The following is an 18,662-nucleotide window of genomic DNA, read 5'->3' as shown; positions in this document are numbered from 1 at the left end:
TAACAGTTTGTTCTTTTAAGAGGTTTCTAGCGTTTTCTTTTCTTTTTTAATGGGAAATATCTAGATGACTAATATTTAGTGGAGGTTACAAGAGGTAAAAGCTCTGCTTCTGTACCTGAAGATGTCTAAATAGCATTTGTTATACTTAATCTCTGTTGAAGTGTCTATGAACAGCTCTGCCGTTTACCCTTCTGGGCAGGAAGTTTGCCATTTTCAGTGGACTAACACAGGGCAGTGAAGACAGCAGAGTGCTCCTCTATTCCCTAGTATAACAAACAGCATCTGACGGCAGCGAAGCTGTATGAGCTTCTACACTTCATTCATCTGTAGCTGATTTAACTTCTAGAGACCGAGATTAAGCTTATATCCTAATGGGCACTTTTGTTCATTTCATCAATAGGAAACGGATGTTGTACCGGACACACAACTGCTGGAGAAGTTCAGTCAAATTTCTTCTCATTCCTACCAACAATCAGAAGAAGCAAGCAGCGAGTCATCTTTGGAGACAATGTACATCGCTGACTTTTTTCTTGCTCTGGCAATCTGTAATACTGTTGTAGTTTCAGTCCCCAATCAGCCACGTCAGAAGGTAGGAAGGCCTTATTTTTGGCTATTTGGCCACGTTCATCAATAAATGAGCTCCCTTTGCTTTGATTACAAAAGGAAAAAACAATTAACTGACATTTTTAAAATGATCCTTTTCTCCTCTGGTTTAAAAAAAGAAAAAAAGAGGAAAAAAAGTATTGATAAGGTACTGTATTTTTAACAGTACTTGTAGCTAGTTACTATGAGGGGTATGGAGTTGGTTTGTTCTTCACAAATACCTTGCTAATTCAGAGCGAGGATTTAAGTGTTTAGTTCCATTTGACACAACATTTAAAAGTTATGATATCATGCTAACTTTCATTACTGAAACAGTTCTAAAGACAATTATTACGTGGAGTCATAAATCAAACTTGGAATGAGTACAATTTTCATGTCGGAAGTATTTTTACAATTCTTTTAGTTGGAATAATGAAGCTGTTTAGTGTGCTCGTGGTTATATGTTTAATGGAACTGGCTATCTTTAACACAAGCAATCAAACTCCTGGTAAATTTTAAGATACTACATTCGTTAAGAAACAGATATAGTTTGTCATCTGTCTTTCTTTAATGTAATAAAATACAAAGAATTTAACATAAATGTTTTCTCTAATTGTTCTGTTCCAGATGCGACTCTCTTCGCTGGGTAGGATGCCTATTAAATCGCTTGAGGAAATCAGGCAGATGTTCCAGAGATTGTCAGTGCGGAGACTAAGTTCCTCCCCAGCTCCAAGTGTGAAAGAGGCATCATCTGAAAGCCCCAATAGTTTTGTGAGCAAACTGTCTCTTTTCAGAATGAAACTGGCTTCACCTGCTTTGGATGGAGCTGCTCAAAGGGCTGCTGAACCTCACAGTACTGAGAGCCCAGAAAATTCCCAAGTGCCTCAAGAACTAGATATGGTGAATGTAGCTGCTGACGGTGAACCCAGCAGCGCTGCATCATCTATTGAATTGTCTCCCTTACCTAAACTATGTTATGAAGCCGAGAGTCCAGATGAAGCTGCCTTGGTTCATGCTGCTAGGGCTTATAGATGTATTTTACAGTCTAGGGCGCCAGATCAGGTAACTGTGGACTTTGAAGGTCTGGGATCTTTAACGTTTCAGCTTTTGCATATCCTGCCCTTTGATTCAGTGCGGAAAAGGATGTCAGTGGTCGTTCGGCATCCAGTCTCCAACAAAGTGGTGGTGTACACGAAAGGTGCAGACTCAGTCATGATGGATTTGTTGAGAACTGCATCTGAAGGTATCTATAGAACTTCTAATTCTTTCCTCACCTTTGTCATTCTTCAGTACAGTTGAACAGATGGCCTGATTCATGAGAAGAGACAAGTGACCCAACAGAATAGTTCCTTATAGGGAACCTACAAAGGTAGCATCACTTGGCATCTAGATATGGCTCTGCTGGTATAGAAATGGAGAACAGAGAAGCAGCTGTTATTCAAAGGACTTAGTGGTGTCTAAGCAGAGCCTTTGGAGCCAATTAAAGTATTTGCAGTTATAAAGTAAGGTCATCTTCTTGAATAGTTGGCTTCTGCTACACAGGGAGAGGTGTTTATTAGAATGAGATACTTTCTAGCCTTTACCTACGTTTGTGTTTCTGAGCTGTTGGACAAGAGGTGTCGGTAGCAGATGTCCCCGATCAGTGCTTTTTGAGGTTTTTTTCCCCTTGATTACTGAGTATTTCCATGTTTCTAGGTGTAACAATAATATCTGTAAAGTTGCGTGGTGCCTCCTGCTGGGCCTGTTGTTCAGGGGTAAACTTTTTTTGAATCTGCCACAGGAGGCATGCATCATGTTGTTTAGCACTAACTGATTTATTCATACACTGTAGTGAACAGTCATTGATTTTTAACTGAAGGCAGTAAAGAGAAAGTAGTATCTGTGTATGTTAGAAATAAATACCTAAATATATTTAAGTTCAGAAGATGTTCCAAGGGTTTTTTTTAAATGGTTTGGAAAGTAATATAACGTAATTATTTGTAAAGGCTTGCCTTCTGCCCTTTTAGCTCCCTCCCACTAGACCAGTGACAGTAAAGCTGCTTGGGTGTCTGGGGCCCAGTTCATTTTAGAAAATAATTTTATTTTAGAAGGATGTTTTGATGTACTAGTGGCATCTGAAGATCTATCAGTACCAGATGGGTTCCCCCTCACCGCTTGTGCAGACTGGGGCACTGTATGCTCACTGTAGATACAGCCACAGTACCTTGTGCAAACATGAAGATACGTTCATAGTTAAATAAAACCTGTTAATGGTTTGGTAATTTTGAAACGTATTTTTAGACCTTCAAAAATTTTCACTAAATTTAGCCTAAGAATGCATATTTAATTTGCTTTCTTTGCGTCTTGTGTGATAGGTGGTATTAATAATAATTCAGAAATGGAACAGAAGAAGATTAAAGAGAGAACTCAGAAGCATTTGGACGACTATGCCAGAAGAGGGCTTCGCACTCTGTGTATTGCCAAGAAGGTATTCCTTTTAATACGTATTTTTAAGAATGTTTGCAGTTTGTGACCAACCTGAGTGGTATCACTAACAGAGCAGACATTTACCACTTCTAAACAGGTGCTTCCGTTGGCACATTTTGCTTATCCATATGTTCTTTCAGGAGGAATTTGTAAGTTGACCCAAATCAATTCCTGACGTCCATTAGATTGCCATAGATGTTGTCAGTTCAGGATGTGAAGCAGCTTAATAACCTAATTCTAAAACATCCCAATAAAACACCCCACTCAGGGGTGTCAAATAGCCTGATTTTTCTTCAAGATTCCTGAGCAGTTCTCCTTGTGTGAAACTTTCCCTGATTGGAATTCCAGCCACAGAAAACAAATGAAGTCAGACCTGTTTTATTGGGTTTCACAAACAGTTTGCAGCGTTACAAGTCTGGATGCAAAACTTAAGTGATGTTTTGAGATTCCATTTTAAATGCAGACCTGCTGAGAAGTTAAATTCCATAGGGATTGAAACAGGCAAGAAACCCCTTTACAAAACCTTATGCAAAGTGCAAGTACAGGCTGTGTAGGTGTACGGTCTTGGTCTATGGACAGCAGAAGTAACTGTGAGGACACTTTTGAGGCGCCTTTGAAAACACAATGTAGATACGTGCCATATGTTTTCTCTCCCTCTCTAGGTGATGAGTGATGCAGAATATGCAGAATGGTTAAATCATCATTTTTTAGCAGAAACCAGTATTGACAACAGGGAGGAGCTGCTGCTTGAATCTGCCATCAGGCTTGAGACCAAACTAACTTTGCTCGGTAGGTAGAAAATGCTGTGATTCCCAAGAAAATGCTTGTGGTGTTCATAATTGGAATTTACTTGCAGAGAGTTGTGCTAACCTCAATTGGTGTAACACACAGCTTTCTACAGAGCTAGAATTTATTGTCACTCCTGAATTTTCATAAATCTGGCTGGTAAGTTTGCACTAGTCGTAAACCACACTGAAGGCAGCTAGTGCTCTTCTGTTGTTCGTGAAGGGTAAAATTTTACTGATTTTATTTTTTTTTCCTTGGGTTCCTTTTTTGTACTTGCTAGAGTTTTTAAGTGTCATCATAATAAGCTTGTGAAATGATAATAACAAATCACAGGCCTGCCTGGGCAAACATTCACAGGGATCCCACTTCTTGGCATGTTTTCCATCACTCTTGCATTTGTGGCACAACAAGTAATGCTCGTGCTGGGTCCTCCTGTAATAACACGGAGATAAGAAGTCAGGCATGCTTCTGCAGGAATCGTTCCTCTGATGGTCATTCAGCTGTGCAGAAATGGGGAGGCCAAAACAAAATGAAAAACACTTGGTGTAGATGTGTAAAAGGTAAACTGCAGGGCGTCTGGGATAATAGCTCTAGAGGACTGCCCAGCAAATAACATTTGGAAAACAAAGTGCAAAGATCTGTTTGTGGTGGTAAAGACAGCTTAGGCTAGAAGCTGGAGAAAGACAGATCCTATTGTGTGGAAGGGTGTTGCTTCCCACATTTTGTGCCACATCTGCTCAGGGCAAATGCCACAAACCTTGATACTAAAAGGAATTCTGGGATTACTGGCTTCGGTTTCTGGAGAGAAGCCAGAGCAGTGCTGCCGGCTGCTGCAGTTTTACGGGATGATGTGCTGTACAGGTACCCTTTTGCACTAGAGTCAGCAGAGGGAAGTCTAGTTGCTGAGGAGTCCTGCTGTCCTGCAGGCCAAGGCATTTTTTTGTCTTGTGTCTCTGGCGGGACAGTGAGCAATATGGGTTGGCCCTAACATTAAATGGAAGTGAGAATAAGAAGGGTAAATGGCTTCATACTGCCAAGGGCTTGCTTTCAGTACCTCTGCTAGCTTAGTTACCCCTGTCTGGAGCACGTGTACATTGTGATCTGCAGAGTAGAATCACTTACAGCACTTCCTATTCTGCTTCTCTGAGCCTTCCTTTGCTTTCCTAGTGAACGTTACCTGGTGTAGCTGCAGCTGTAACTCTGACTGTCCTCTTAGGACTGAGCAATGAAGACTTTGTCCTCAAAGAATAACAAGCATAAATTCAAATCATCTCAGTATTGCCAGGATCATGGAGGACAGCAGTGGTTTGTAGTCCACTGTGTAGGCAGGTATGAAATCCATATGGCTACATATAAAGCCTCAGGCCTTTATTTGAATGGAAATCTATTTCTGGAAAGAATAGCCCTAATGTGCAGTACTTAACTAAGCACAGATCTGGATCTCAGCAGTATACATATAGAAACTGGCTTCTCTTGGGTTACGAAGTGATCAAGTATCTCAGAAAGGGGAGTGTTAAGTATAGAGCACCCAAGTTGAAACAACATTTTTCTGTCTCCCCTCGATGCCTGGCAGTGTCTCTAAAGAAGCTTACATCAAATAGAACCAAACATCTTCCTTCCTGCCTCTCTTGGTGACTCACATCAAAATGCAGGCAAAGTGTAGAGCAAGGACCTGGAGGTTTTTGTCTTCCTGGTGACCAGGGACCATGAGCTCTGTGCCCTGTTGGCAGCTACTTACTGAAGAAATGCTGTAGCGTCAGAAATTTGCCTGACCTTTTGGCTGTTATCCATCCCCATATGACAGTCAGTGCCTTACGTACAAATTGCTGGCTAGAGTCCCGCGCTAGAAACATGCTAGGAGGGAAGACTTTGCTTTGAAATATTTTTATTGTTTGTCTTTCAGAATGAACCTAGCTGCAACTGGCTGAAGTTTCTTTCTGAGAAACTCTCTTAGCCTGAGAATCCCACAAGCCGAACCATGTCTCCTGGTTATGATTTAGTACCATTTGTATTGTGCAAAAGCCATGAAAATGTCCTGTACCATAGTAAATCACTGTCACTGCAGCTTTTCAGAGATGCTTCTGCTTTATGTTGTGTTACCTCATTGTTGCCAGAGCAGAAGATTTTGTAAGCTGGTTTTAGGGATACAGGTCTGCCTGCTGTGCGCACCAGAAAAGAGGATATCTCTGCTAAAATCTCTGTATTTTTTTGTTGAAAATCTTTTTATAACTACTGTGTTAGAGCAGGTGTTTCCTCCCTGTTGGGGAGAATGTCAAGGTTGGCAGTGCAGGCAGGAGGAAGGGCAAAACACAAGAGTTTAGTGCTGTGAATTGAAAGGAGGTACTGCAGCCGTGAGTAATTGAGAAACCTGATGGTGAATGGCAGGTCTTTACAGCAGTGTGCAAAAATACGATATAAGAAGAGGGGATTTTGTTGTGGAAAAGGTGAGGGCTTGGCACAAGAGGTACAGAGAATTTAGCCTAGAGCAGAGTCAAGAATAAAGAAGAGAAGTGGGCCTTGAGGTAGAGAGGATCGAGGTGATATGTTAAAGAAGGTTTGGGGTAGTCCGAGTAGGAGGGAGTGGAGAGTATTTGTCATGAGAAGCCTGGGAGTCTGTGTCCCACAGTCTCTATGGGATGAAACAACCATGAGAAGGCGATAAGTTGCCTTAAAAGGATCTTGTGAAGAGTTGGAGGCCCCCGAGGCTGTAACTGAGGGTACGTGTCAGCCGTCTCACATGTGGTGGGCTCTGGGACAGCAAGATGTGGAAGGGAGCCATTCCCAAGCATGTCACAGAAGGGTGTCTGTTTTGGGATGTGGGTACACATGGAGGACCATCTTGTCCTTTCACTCTTGTAGTGTTTTGGTTTTGTAAGTAGAGCAGCACTAATCCTCCTGCTTATCTAAATTAAGGTGCCACTGGCATTGAAGATCGCCTGCAGGAGGGTGTTCCAGACACAATACAGGCACTACGGAAAGCTGGAATAAAAATATGGATGCTGACAGGTGACAAGAGAGAGACAGCTGTCAATATTGCCTATGCTTGTAAACTGCTGGAGCCAGATGACAGAATCTTCACTCTCAAATCACAGAGTAGGGTGAGTGGAAAATTACACTTCTCTTCTATTTCCCCGCCCCCCCCCCCCACTCTGGTGAATAATTCAGTCAGGCTATATCACAGGGCAATACAAAAAAATAGAATGTTCTCTGCTTTCCCAAGTGACCAAAGACAACGTAATTTATTGGAAGATGAAAAAACCTGGAAAACTGACAGTTTGCTTCCTTGCGGGTAAAATATGAAATCCTTTATATGCATGTAACATCTGTTTCTTTATATATTGTCCCTAAATGATGATTAATTATTTTAGTTGAATAGACTGCTTAATTCCTCTTTGTGGTAGGTTTGACGGTTGACATGCTTCACATGTTATTAGAGATTTCAAACGGCTGTGAGCTAACGCATATTAGCAATGTAAGAATTATTGTCATGCAAATTCTATTGAATTAAGTTTTGTGCTGCTTTGTGTAATACAGTCCCTCAACCCTGCTTGTCTTGCATAAATGTACAAAGAATTGTCTCATTAAAGTACATCGCACACTATGCAAGAAAACTAATCTGCCAACAATTTTATCAGAGAAAAAGCCACCTTTTCCCCACTACCCAATAACTGTGTCGTGCGATAAAGAGTGATTAAAAACACTGCTGATTTGGATGGCAAGTTGAATCCTGCTTGATCATTGTGTCCCCTTGTGGACGCTTATAATCAGCTGTTTTTCAATTCTTGTTTTTTACCAATTTTGGGTTTCTTCGGAGAGAAATTACTTGCTGTAACTGGTAAAGCTGACATATGAAATGTCTCTCCTCCGAGCAGAGACATGAAATCTAAGACTTCTCCAAGAGACCGGAGGATCCTTTCATTTTTCTTTTTATCTCTGCTTATATGTTACTTTAGAAATTCAGTTTGTATCTGCCATAAAAGATTGTGTGGCAAGTGGTAACTGTGGGGAAAATAAAAGTGAAAAAGAAAGGATTTTCCGTTTAGTTGTGTTTGAGGAAAGCTTGGGGTTCGATTTTTCTTTTTTCTTCCTTTTTTCCTACTGAGGACGGAGTGTCTGTCTCAGTGAGAACTGAGCCCCTTTTGCGGAAGTGCTCATCCTCCCTCTAACTGGGCTTTGAAATGATAGACAGGATTTTTTACTGTTGTATTTCAAAGTAAAATAATGAGAGTATTTAATAGTATGTATTTCCTTCTATATAGCATGCATTACGTATATTGATATCAAGAGTCTTTTGGGCGATTATGTTGATTCTGTCAAGGTAAAAAATTCCACAAGGCCAGTTCTTCAGTAATTCATTGCAGCTCACCTATAATCTGACTTGAAATGCACTTTTGGCTTTGCGTGCCAGATGAAAGAAAGGTAGAGAGCACAAGTCTTCTATCAAAGCTGTATTTATATTACAGAATCTTTAATGGTTGTTTTTTCTCCTAGTCTATGAACATTTTCTGATTTGCTTCAGTTTTTTTCCCTTCTCCTAGTACAACACACAAGCCAATCTATTTAAGCAAAGTTAAATCACGGGCCCTTTTATTGACAACAGAGTGCATCTTTTGTGATTTTAAAGGATTATTCAGCCTCATGTCTGAGCCTTTCTGGATTCAAGTGATATGCTACACAAGGGCAGCATTTCACCTTTTCTCCATATGTATTTTATAAGTTCAAATGGGAGCCAGAGCACGAACAGTACTTAATAAGTTGCCTTTCTCTTGCCTTTAATTAGGATGCCTGTGCCTTGGTGATGAGCAAAATTCTAGAAGGCATCCAAAAGAATACTTATACAAAAAAAAAACCCAGTCAGAAACTTGGGAATGTCTCTGCAAATCCCTCCACCCAAGCTCCAGGGTTCAGCGCAGGCTTGGTTATTGACGGAAGGTCTTTAGAGCATGTCCTTCATGACAGTCTACAGAATATTTTCTTGGAACTCACAGAAAAATGTCGGGCTGTAGTCTGCTGCCAAGCTACGCCACTGCAGAAGAGTGTCCTGGTCAGACTGGTGCGGAATAAGCTAAAGGCAATGACCTTAGCTGTAGGTGAGTCCTGTGGTTATCTTCTCTTCTCTGAAAAGAAGTAGAAGCCAGTTTTTTCTCTCCTATATTTTTGTGAACGTCTGTCACAAAATTTACTGGAGCCATACACCTGGAGGTGTTCAAGGCCAGGCTGGATGGGGCTTTGTGCAACCTGGTCTAGTGGGAGGTGTCCCTGCCCAGGGCAGGGGGTTGGAACTAGATGATCTTTAAGGTCCCTTCCAACCTTAAACCATTCTATAATTCTGTAAGATAATCCTTTGAATTGTAGTTGTCTCTGGCATAAAATGAAGTTAGTCAGCTGAACTAGCAAATTTTGTCCGTAAATGTACTCATGATAATCTAAAGCAACAAGAACAGCAGCAGCCATGCACAGTGTTAAGTAACGTGTCCAAAGGAGCAAGTAAGGGGGTTTTCCTTGTTATTCTCCATCACAACTCCCCAAAATAGAGAGGGAGAGGGGAGATGACTGGCTGTGATGTCAAACACCCATATTTTCTGTTCCAGCACACCAACTAAATTCTGACAAAATGAACAGCTAATATCTATTTGGAGAATATAGCACTGTTCAGTCAGGCCTTCTGCTTACTAATCCTGCTTTCCATAGAGTTTTCTGTAGGCTGCACTGTTGGCCATAAAAGTGTTTTTCTCTGAAGTGTCTGGTATTAGAATCATAGAATCAGGACTGCCTAGGTTTAAGGGACCTTTCAGATCATCTAGTCCAACCATCACTGACAAAAAACATCACTAAGCCATATTGCTGAGCGCTACATCTACCCGTCTTTTAAATACCTCCAGGGTGGTGACTCAACCACTTCCCAGGGCAGCCTGTTGCAATGCCTAATAACCCTTTCGGTGTAGAAATTTTTCCTAATATCCAATCTAAACTTCCCCTGGCGCAACTTGAGGCTATTTCCTCTTGTCCCATTGCCTGTTATTTGGGAGAAGAGACCGACCCCCACCTGGCTACAGCCTCCGTTCAGGTAGTTGTAGAGAGCAATTCCTGCCACCTCCATGGCGATGTGATAGCCAACAAAGCTGCCTCCAGGTTGCATTCCAAATAAGAGAGGTTAGTTTTGATTTTTCCTCTTTTTTTTTCTCCGTAGGTGATGGCGCCAATGATGTCAGTATGATCCAGGTGGCTGATACTGGTGTGGGAATATCGGGCCAAGAAGGCATGCAGGTAGTGTATACAAAGACAGCTGCAAATGACATCAGACTCCATTTTAAATCTGTTCAGAGTTTAGCCTGGAGACCCAGTGCCCCACAGTCCGTTACTGTACACGAGCAAGAGTTTGCAGCCTGAGCTCACACACAGGCCTCAGCGCTCTTCCAGGAGCAGATTCCAAACAAGAGAGCTTGCTGCCTGTCACCGAACTCGCTGTTACTCCTGTCCTGCCAGGAAACAAGCAGCCGAGCATCAGTGATTTCTGTGCAGTTGTGTGGTGAGAACAGAGACAGGCATGTTCCCACCTATGTTGTGTTGGGCTGAGCTGTGTGTTAGTGTAAAACATGGTATGGAGGGGCTCAGAGCTAAGTGCGGATAAGACTGTAAGCACTATGTATAAAAAATCATAAAATGAGAGTTTCCAACAGTAGGTAAGTTGCTGACTTGGCAGCATCTGAAGCTTCTCTTTAAAGGGTTGGTTATAACATATCCTTTCCTTCATGTGCGTTGCAGGCTGTGATGGCAAGTGACTTCGCAATCTCTCAGTTTAGACACCTCAGGAAGCTGCTGCTTGTTCATGGTCACTGGTGTTATACCAGACTTACCAACATGGTGCTTTACTTTTTCTACAAGAATGTGGTATGTAGCTGTCTGTTCCAAGGAAATCACAGTTTGCGTATTTGAGAACGCTGAAGGGTTTAGTGGGGCTTTATTTTTAGCTTCTACTGTGAATGGGTTCAAAAAGCTTATGTCAAACAATTCAGTTTCCCACTTATGTCTGCAGAGACCAGAGACTCATTCCTTGGATAGAATTTCCCACTCAAAGCCATTGTCTGATTTGATTAAGCAGTGGGTAACGGGTGTTACTAATGTGATGGCAGCATGGCTATTTAAAAAAAGTCATGTCCAGTTTTGAAATGTAAAGCTGTGTGCTAGTCAAATACAATTTCAAAGCGTGGGCTTGGCATGAACTCCACATCATTTATACTTAATTTTCCACAGATTACTGTAACCAGACCTTAGATCTTGCCTGTTTTCCTGCTGGCTTTTAAAATGCTTGTCTAGAGATAACATTTTATCATGTCATCTTTGACTTTTCAGGCCTATGTGAATCTCCTGTTCTGGTACCAGTTCTTCTGCGGGTTTTCAGGCACATCCATGACTGACTACTGGATCTTGATTCTTTTCAATCTCCTTTTTACATCGGTGCCACCCATCATTTATGGCGTCTTGGACAAAGATGTGTCTGCAGAGATGCTCTTGCAGCTCCCCCAACTGTATACGATGAGCCAGAAATCTGTGGTAGGTTGACGAATGGTTGGTCTGAAGCAAATTGAAATGGTCAGCGTTCGAGCCATCTCTGTCTTTCTTTCCTTCATGGTTCACATCAGGCAAACGTGGAAGTTTAAAACCACTTTCTCTACTAGAAAAAAATCTAGGCCTGTGCAATATGTGCACAAATAAAAGCTGTTTTTTCAAAAGATTTTGTAGACTCTTTTCAGCCATACACACAATTTTATTAGAGATTTGGATGATAAGAGAAATTAAGGACTTCAGGTGAAGCAATGTACTAGATAAACATCATTACCAGTGTGTTCACCTCCTTCACTGCCTCAGCTGTCAACATGCTTCCTCCAGATGGGTTTCTTTTGAGCATCTGGGCTTGCTTTTAAAGATAGATACTGTTTTTTCACTGTCATCTAAGGGTCTCAACTGCCAAAGTACTGAGGAATGGGTAAGAACCAGAGCAGGTTCCATTCAAATAATCCTCAAGAACGTTCTGTCATTCAGGGTTCTTTCCCCTTATGTTCTGGAATTTGCCGGTGGCACTTGTCTCCCATCTGAAAACACTCTACATCATATCTGTGAGTAAATTCTGTCCAAACATTTAGCACAGAAAACTGTAGTTTCTAAATAAAAATTATATAAATCAGTAAGCATTTTCCTGGTTTCTGCTTTGCTTAGCATGAATTCTAGCATAATTTTATCTTTTTTTTTTTTAAATTTGACACTTAATTAAAATAACATTTTTATTGCAACAGTTGAATTGTTAAGTAGTATAACATCTCAGCACAGTGAAATAATTGCTTTAAGTGCAGCACAGAAGAAAGAGAAATGCTTTAAAAGGCGTAGTATCACAATACTGCACCATGACATCACAAGTGCACAGCTCTGTGCAAGCTATAAAAATGGACAGTAACTTGGGTTCATCTTCAGTAATTTAATGAACTTCCCCGACAGGCAAATAAGGAGATACGTTTCCCACACCCCCTCCAGAGAGCAGATCAGCTCTTGTGAGGGCTGAATGGCTTTTTGGAGAAGCCTATCTCTCTCCACTAATAGTAGAGGAAGTCCTGGGAAACCAGACTGCTCCTCTTTGTGTCTCAATTCAGTGCCTGAAGGAATGGGATATATCTGAGCCAGGGCAGCCATGATTTCTTTCCTAAGCGGTTGAGCTGTCATGGCAGCTTGCTGCCACTGAATGAGGAAGGCTCATTCCTTCTCCTCTCCTCCCTTCTTTTCTTCCCGTTCCCTGCTTTCACCCACAGTTAAACTACCTTCCCTATGCCAGCTTGATTGTCCCATCAGATCCTTGCAGGAGCCGATTTAACTCACTAAAACAGCAGTGTGTTATTCCGGCAGCAAAGTGAATTGATTTCTCGCATTCGAGTGAGTTAAGTGAGCTCACAGAGGAGTCGGGTCTGCACAGAGCAGTCAGCCGGCACAAATTAAGAGGCAGAAGCGCACGTAATAAAAAGAAAGGGGTGGAGATAGAAGAAAGTGTGACTTGGCATTCAGTGATGGCAAGCTGCTAGGGTAATTCCCTGTCCCCTGGCCCTCTCCCTTCCGTAGTGCTCAGGTACGGCTCTGGGAAGTGTGTCCTGGCAGAAACCGCTGTAAGATCAGAGCTCCCAGATGTGGCTGCTGATGTAAATACTAAGAGTTAGCTCCATGTGCAGAGTGAGCTCTTCATTCATACTATCATAACACAAAAGATGCCTCCTCATTGGGAAACTAACTGGAATTACTTCTGCAGATAATCTTTCCCCACGTCCAAATTAATGCTAATTAAGGGTGCAGCAATTTGTTCTATTTGTTTCAATGACATTATCTTTTTTTTCTTACAGGCTTACTTACCTTCAGCTTTCTGGATAACCTTGCTGGATGCTTTTTACCAAAGTCTCGTTTGCTTTTTTGTGCCTTACTTTGTAAGTGCTGGATATGAAATTCTTTTATACGTTTTGGCAAATCAGTCAGGCAAATTAGAGAATAAAATGAAGTGTGTGATTTTTACTTCCTTGTATATAAATGTGTCCTAACAGGATCATCATTGGAACTGAGCTGAACTGTGTGCATGCAAATACGTGTGGTATTGAAACTATTGATGCCGCTTTGTGTATTAGGACTATACGTAAAGAATATATTCCGCTGACCGCTGTCTTCCTTTACAGACGTACTACGGCTCAGACATAGACGTTTTTTCTTTTGGAAACCCTATAAACACAGCAGCGCTCTTCATAATACTGTTTCACCTTCTCATTGAGTGCAAGTCTGTGGTGAGTACTTTGTTTCCAAAAGAGTATATTTCTAGCAGAGTATGTGCATACAGCTTTCATTAAAATTAAGAGGAAGAGCGAGCTTCATATACAGAACAGAATAAGTAGAAAATGGCCAAAACCTAAATATTTTATGTGTCCGTGTGAGCTCTCCTAATGCATCTGTCATTGGAGCCAATAGAATTACTCATATGACTAAAATTAACAAAATTTGGCCTCAGAATTATTTGCAAATAGTGAAAGGATCCTGCCTCGTTTGAGTACAGTGGTTTGGGGGATGCCAGGTTAGTTTTGCAAATGGTAAAACCAGCCAGTGGTCTACTGAGCCTTCCTCAGTTCCCAAAGCCTGCATCTCAAAGACAACAACATGAACTGTTGAGTTTGAATGCTTGGAACTGATGATCTGCTCTGTGGCCAGGAGAAACAATTCAGAGGTATATTTTGGTGCCAGAACTAGAGAACCGATATGCTACAGAAATGCTATTCCAGTTTTTAATTAAGTCTGTGCAAGCTAAAGCATCTGCATTAGCATGGATAAATTTACAGCCCTTACGAGGGTAATACTTGGCTATTTTGCATAATATTAAAGACAATACAGTAATATTTACAGTAGGACACAGATTGGCTTTTTCTCTGTCATTTTTTTGAAAAATATTTTTTAGGATTGTTTCATAATGGATGAAATTTCAAGTTTTGATTCAATCTTTTCATTGTTCTTTTGGGAGCTTGGCAGCAGTGATAAAAATGTCTTTATGAGACATTTATGGGTAGCATGAGTGTTTCCACACTCTGAATAGGAAAACATTACTTAAATGGGTTTTATTTGGTGGTTTTGAATGTGAGCTGTCAGACCAATGACAGTGTTGTTTCTGTAGTAACTATTATAGCCATTTAGGTGTAAAATTACAGAAAACTCCGATGTAAAACCGTGAATCAATGTCTCAAGCAAGGGGGTGGTGCCACGTGAAGATCTCGCCTCCTTGCTTGAGAAGGCTTTTTCTGCTGCCAGTGGATGAGGTGGTCATCTGAGGCAAATGGCACAAGAAATGTCTTTCACAAAGGAATCAAAAGACTTAGTAGAAGAAAAAAACCGAAATGGCTGGGTTACCTGTGAACTGTAGGAAGGCAGCTCCATTCTTCCTGGAATGTTTTGTATGAAATTAGGAATATTATCTGAACAGATCTATGCTCTGTTACGTTAAGCAGCTCTCCTTGGAGGAAGAGTGCGTGCCTGTCCATGCATTCACGCGTACACTCATACAGGTGTTACAGGTCTTGCTGTTTACAGCTTAAATCTCATTTCTTTCCTTTTTCTGAATTGCAGACGTGGATACATACAGTAGTTATAGCTGGCAGCATCCTGTTTTACTTTGTCTTCGCTCTGGCTTTTGGGGCCACCTGCAAAACGCACAACCCACCATCAAATCCTTACTGGATCATGGAAAAGCACATGACAGATCCGGTATTTTACTTAGTTTGCCTCCTGACTACTTGTGTTGCTCTGCTACCCAGGTGCGTTTCTGTTTTACAATTGCAGATTGTTGTTATTTAGTTTTCTTTGGGTCAGTGATGCTATAAATCTCTCTGGCTAGAGGTCTTCTCTCCCCCGCCATCACCGGTGTAAGGAAAAATTCATAACTTTACCGGACCAAGGCATGTGAGAACAGCTCCTCGGTGACATGTTCTCAAAGTAAATTTCAGTAAATAAAAAATTTCTTTTGTAATTTGGATTATATTAAATTATTTATATTATGTTAAAAATTGTCTTTGGAGATAAAAAACAGTAATCTCTGTAACCGCAGAGTTTATACACAAATCATTTAAATTAGTGATCAAAGTTGACCATGTACTACACACAGAAGTACTGTGCTTAGTCTGTGTTTATTTGTGAAAGCAATTTCTGCTTGAAATTGATGTCATGAATATGTATAAGAATATTTAGAATGAAGACTGCATGTACAGGCTTCTTTGTGGAGTGGAAACACGCTGACTAGATTCACAAGGGCTCCTGGTTTGTGTTTTTGCCATGCCTAATGTTCAAGTGTTTTGCTTCACTGAAGAAGTCGTAGCCCCAAGTTCGATAACTCATTCACCCTGGAAGGGCAGGAGCTGGGTGGAGGTCCCAGACACCAGCATGCTGACAGGGAGACAGCTGAGCGAGCCAACAGAGAAAAATTGTGTGAAAACCAGTGAAAGAGACTTTGTCAAACTCTTGGTCTAGCTCTGTTGAGTAGCCACAGCCACCTTCCTTTCACTGCCTGAACTCAAATCTGCAGACTATTAGCAAAGTGCCTCCAGTGCTAATTTGTTTATTCTTCTGTGTTATGTCTCGTTCTTTCCCCCTCATATAATTTCTGAAAGAGTGGGACTTGAAACTGAATTGCACTGAGAGAAGTTTTGGGGAGAGTAACTGCTGTTTCCTCCTCACATGACATCATTTCACACCGTTAGGCACAGTCTGAGCACACTTTCTGGCCAAGCGCTGCAGTCCAGGCCGTGTGAGTTGTCAGTGCCACGGGCAGAGCTGTGGCTGTAGGTGCCTGCAGCGGCCACCAAGCATTTGAGTCCCCTTTGAACACGTCCTGATCTGCTTCTTAAGCACGTCAGACGGGGTTTTGCCACATTCATTGGAGATTGTGACGGATAGCTCTGGTTCACGCTTCAGTTGAGCAGAAGGACAAACCGTGAGGTGCAAGAAATGTGTGTGCTCTTCCCTCCCCGTCCCTGCTCTCAGCTCGGCGTCAGGTGGTGACAGCAGAGCCTTTTCTTCCACACACAGTAAATTTCCCTCACATGACAATTAAATAGATAAATGCTGTCCTAGGACCTTTTGGTAGGGCTGTAGATAGCCTCGGTAGGAGAAAGCTTTCAGCTTGGTGACTGCTTCCCACGTACAGGTGTTCAGTTTTGAAGACAGCGTTTTTCACGGTGAGTTAAAGGCAAAGTATTTAGACTTCCCAGTGAAACTCTTCGAGTCATTTGCACTTTCCCTGTGCCAATACCTCAGAAGATTTGTAGCTGTTGTGGCTAATTCAAGCTTTTCTACTTCAGTGGTTTGAAGTGAAAGTGCATATGAGGGAACTGCTGCTGTCACATGTAGGGTTTTTTCCTTGCTTATTTCGGATGTAATCCTTTGTAAGGTGCTGAGAAGCCGCCCCTCTGTGAAGCTAAAGGGGACTGTGAAGCTAAAGGGTGCTCTACGCCTTCTAGCCCGAGGGAGTGAGACTGGGGAGTTCACTGAAGTTTTTACGGAGCAGTTCTCCTATGGAGGGACAGATGTTGGATGCCCTGTTGTCTGAAAATGCACTGCAAACATCTATGATTAAAACCTCTGCCCAAACTAAGTTGCCAGTTAGTTCTAATATGAATTATTCGTAGAATATTATTCTGGAACATCACTTGTGCTCCATATTCCTCTTACTGCATGTGGTGCTTTGTTTCTTTGGCCTTTGCCTTCATGTTTATTCTTGGTTCTGGTGAATTCTCTGGCTCCTGCAAAAGTTAAGAATTTTAAAACGATGCTCTGCCTACTCTTCCCAGCTTTCCAGGGCTGTGTTAGTGTTGTATTATCAATGCAAAACAGCAGGGATAAACAGCTTCTCTGTTGGAAGCATGACTTTTTCTAGGCCAGATTTTTTCCACAGTAGCTCTTAACTCCTTATATCTGCACTGAAGTGCCAGGGAAAATCTAAACCGCACGCTGATTTTGATGCCTTTGTTCTGGAGCCTGAGGCTGGGCGCAGAAAGTTCCACTTCCAGTGCCGTTGGGACCCCAGCCCTTCACTGGAGTGGCGAGTGCACTTTGCCGCAGTAACTGGGCTGTAGGAGAACCGTGTCCAGGACAGAAAAATGGAAGCACCTGAGATCAGTAGCTGTCTTTGAAAATGCCCGTTTTAAAACATCTCGTGATGCAGCTGCTGGCCTTAACAGTTTATGTTCACAAAACGGCACCTGCAAAAACTGTTCCAGAGGCTGCTGCAGCCTCGGGGTTACTTGAATCGTGTTTGGTTTCCTTTAGCGTGGCTGGAAACAGTTTTGATTCTGCTTCTAAACAGCTTATTTGAAACTGTGTTTATTTTGTAGATACTTGCTGAGAGTTCTCCAAGGAACATTGTTTCCGTCTCCAGTGTTGAGAGCCAAGCACCTTGACAGACTGACCCCCGAGGAGCAGAGGGAAGCCATTAGGAGATGGAAAGATGACGGCATTGTAAACTGTAGAGTGGAGTTCCAGGCTGCTTCTGGGTCTCCCAGCTCAGCCACGGGTGCTGTACTGGAGGAAGAAAGCAATGCCAGTGTTTCGCCAACATCTAAAACACCTTTTCAGGCCTGTTCGGGAGATGGGTTAGTAGAGGACACCGCCTTCTTACCAGACACTCAGGATGAGCCTGGGAATACAAATGGCTTGAACTCTGAAAAGACCGTGTTTCTGAATTCGTCCGAGGAAACTAATTCAGACGCATTTGGCGGTAATAACTCATGTGCCACAGTCTCTGCGTGTGCTTCTGAAGAGGGCAGCAGTGCTGCTTCTCCAGCACACAGAGCAGGTTTGAGTTCTGTTTTGCGTGAAGAAGATGCTTCAATGTATTTTACAAAGCTGGAATGCTAACTGTTTAAACCCAAGAGTAATAACTGCTGATTTATGCTCTGCTGTGGTTTTGTTTTCTTCAGCTTTTCTTAAAAGCTTTTAGCTTTTTTGTTTATAAAGCTTTTCAATAATTTATTAAGATGTTCAAGATCTAAATGTCTGGGTTGGTTTTTTTTATATTTTCTTCACACAGTAGACTTTGCATACTGCTTATTTCTTGTATGCAACATTGCATAATACCTCCTGGTGTTATGGACAGGACATGCCCTGAACATGGATTTGCAGGATGCAGTTCAGGTAAGCCAGCCTGCTCCCTTGCACTGCTGCCCTAAAATCCCAGCGTTTCCTGGGCTTCCCCACTTGCTGAAGTATGAAGTAAGCAGAAGAGCTGGGATGTAGCGTTGTCACCGGCTGGCTTGGTGCAAGACTTCTCC

The 18,662-nt window shown here is 41.9% G+C and overlaps 1 protein-coding gene across 7 annotated transcripts in view; it reads left to right on the top strand.

Annotated features, from left to right (window-relative positions):
• The window catches only part of ATP10D (ATPase phospholipid transporting 10D (putative)), a 47,413-nt gene extending 29,037 nt beyond the window's left edge, over positions 1–18,376 (top strand). For all 7 annotated transcript variants that reach the window (XM_054204223.1, XM_054204220.1, XM_054204221.1 and 4 more), the window contains 13 exons: positions 401–589; positions 1,210–1,825; positions 2,937–3,049; positions 3,711–3,837; positions 6,748–6,932; positions 8,615–8,924; positions 10,025–10,101; positions 10,600–10,725; positions 11,188–11,388; positions 13,215–13,295; positions 13,539–13,643; positions 14,968–15,155; positions 17,727–18,376. In XM_054204223.1, coding sequence (XP_054060198.1) covers positions 401–589; positions 1,210–1,825; positions 2,937–3,049; positions 3,711–3,837; positions 6,748–6,932; positions 8,615–8,924; positions 10,025–10,101; positions 10,600–10,725; positions 11,188–11,388; positions 13,215–13,295; positions 13,539–13,643; positions 14,968–15,155; positions 17,727–18,249 — 2,841 coding nt within the window. In that variant the 3' untranslated portion in view covers positions 18,250–18,376. The remainder of the gene's footprint in view (positions 1–400; positions 590–1,209; positions 1,826–2,936; positions 3,050–3,710; positions 3,838–6,747; positions 6,933–8,614; positions 8,925–10,024; positions 10,102–10,599; positions 10,726–11,187; positions 11,389–13,214; positions 13,296–13,538; positions 13,644–14,967; positions 15,156–17,726) is intronic.
• The last annotated feature ends 286 nt before the right edge of the window (positions 18,377–18,662 follow it).

The sequence above is a fragment of the Rissa tridactyla genome, chromosome 5 (genome assembly GCF_028500815.1).
Source record: "Rissa tridactyla isolate bRisTri1 chromosome 5, bRisTri1.patW.cur.20221130, whole genome shotgun sequence".
In the NCBI taxonomy this organism is placed as follows: Eukaryota; Metazoa; Chordata; class Aves; order Charadriiformes; family Laridae; genus Rissa; species Rissa tridactyla.
This window is presented reverse-complemented; position numbering and strand designations above follow the sequence as displayed.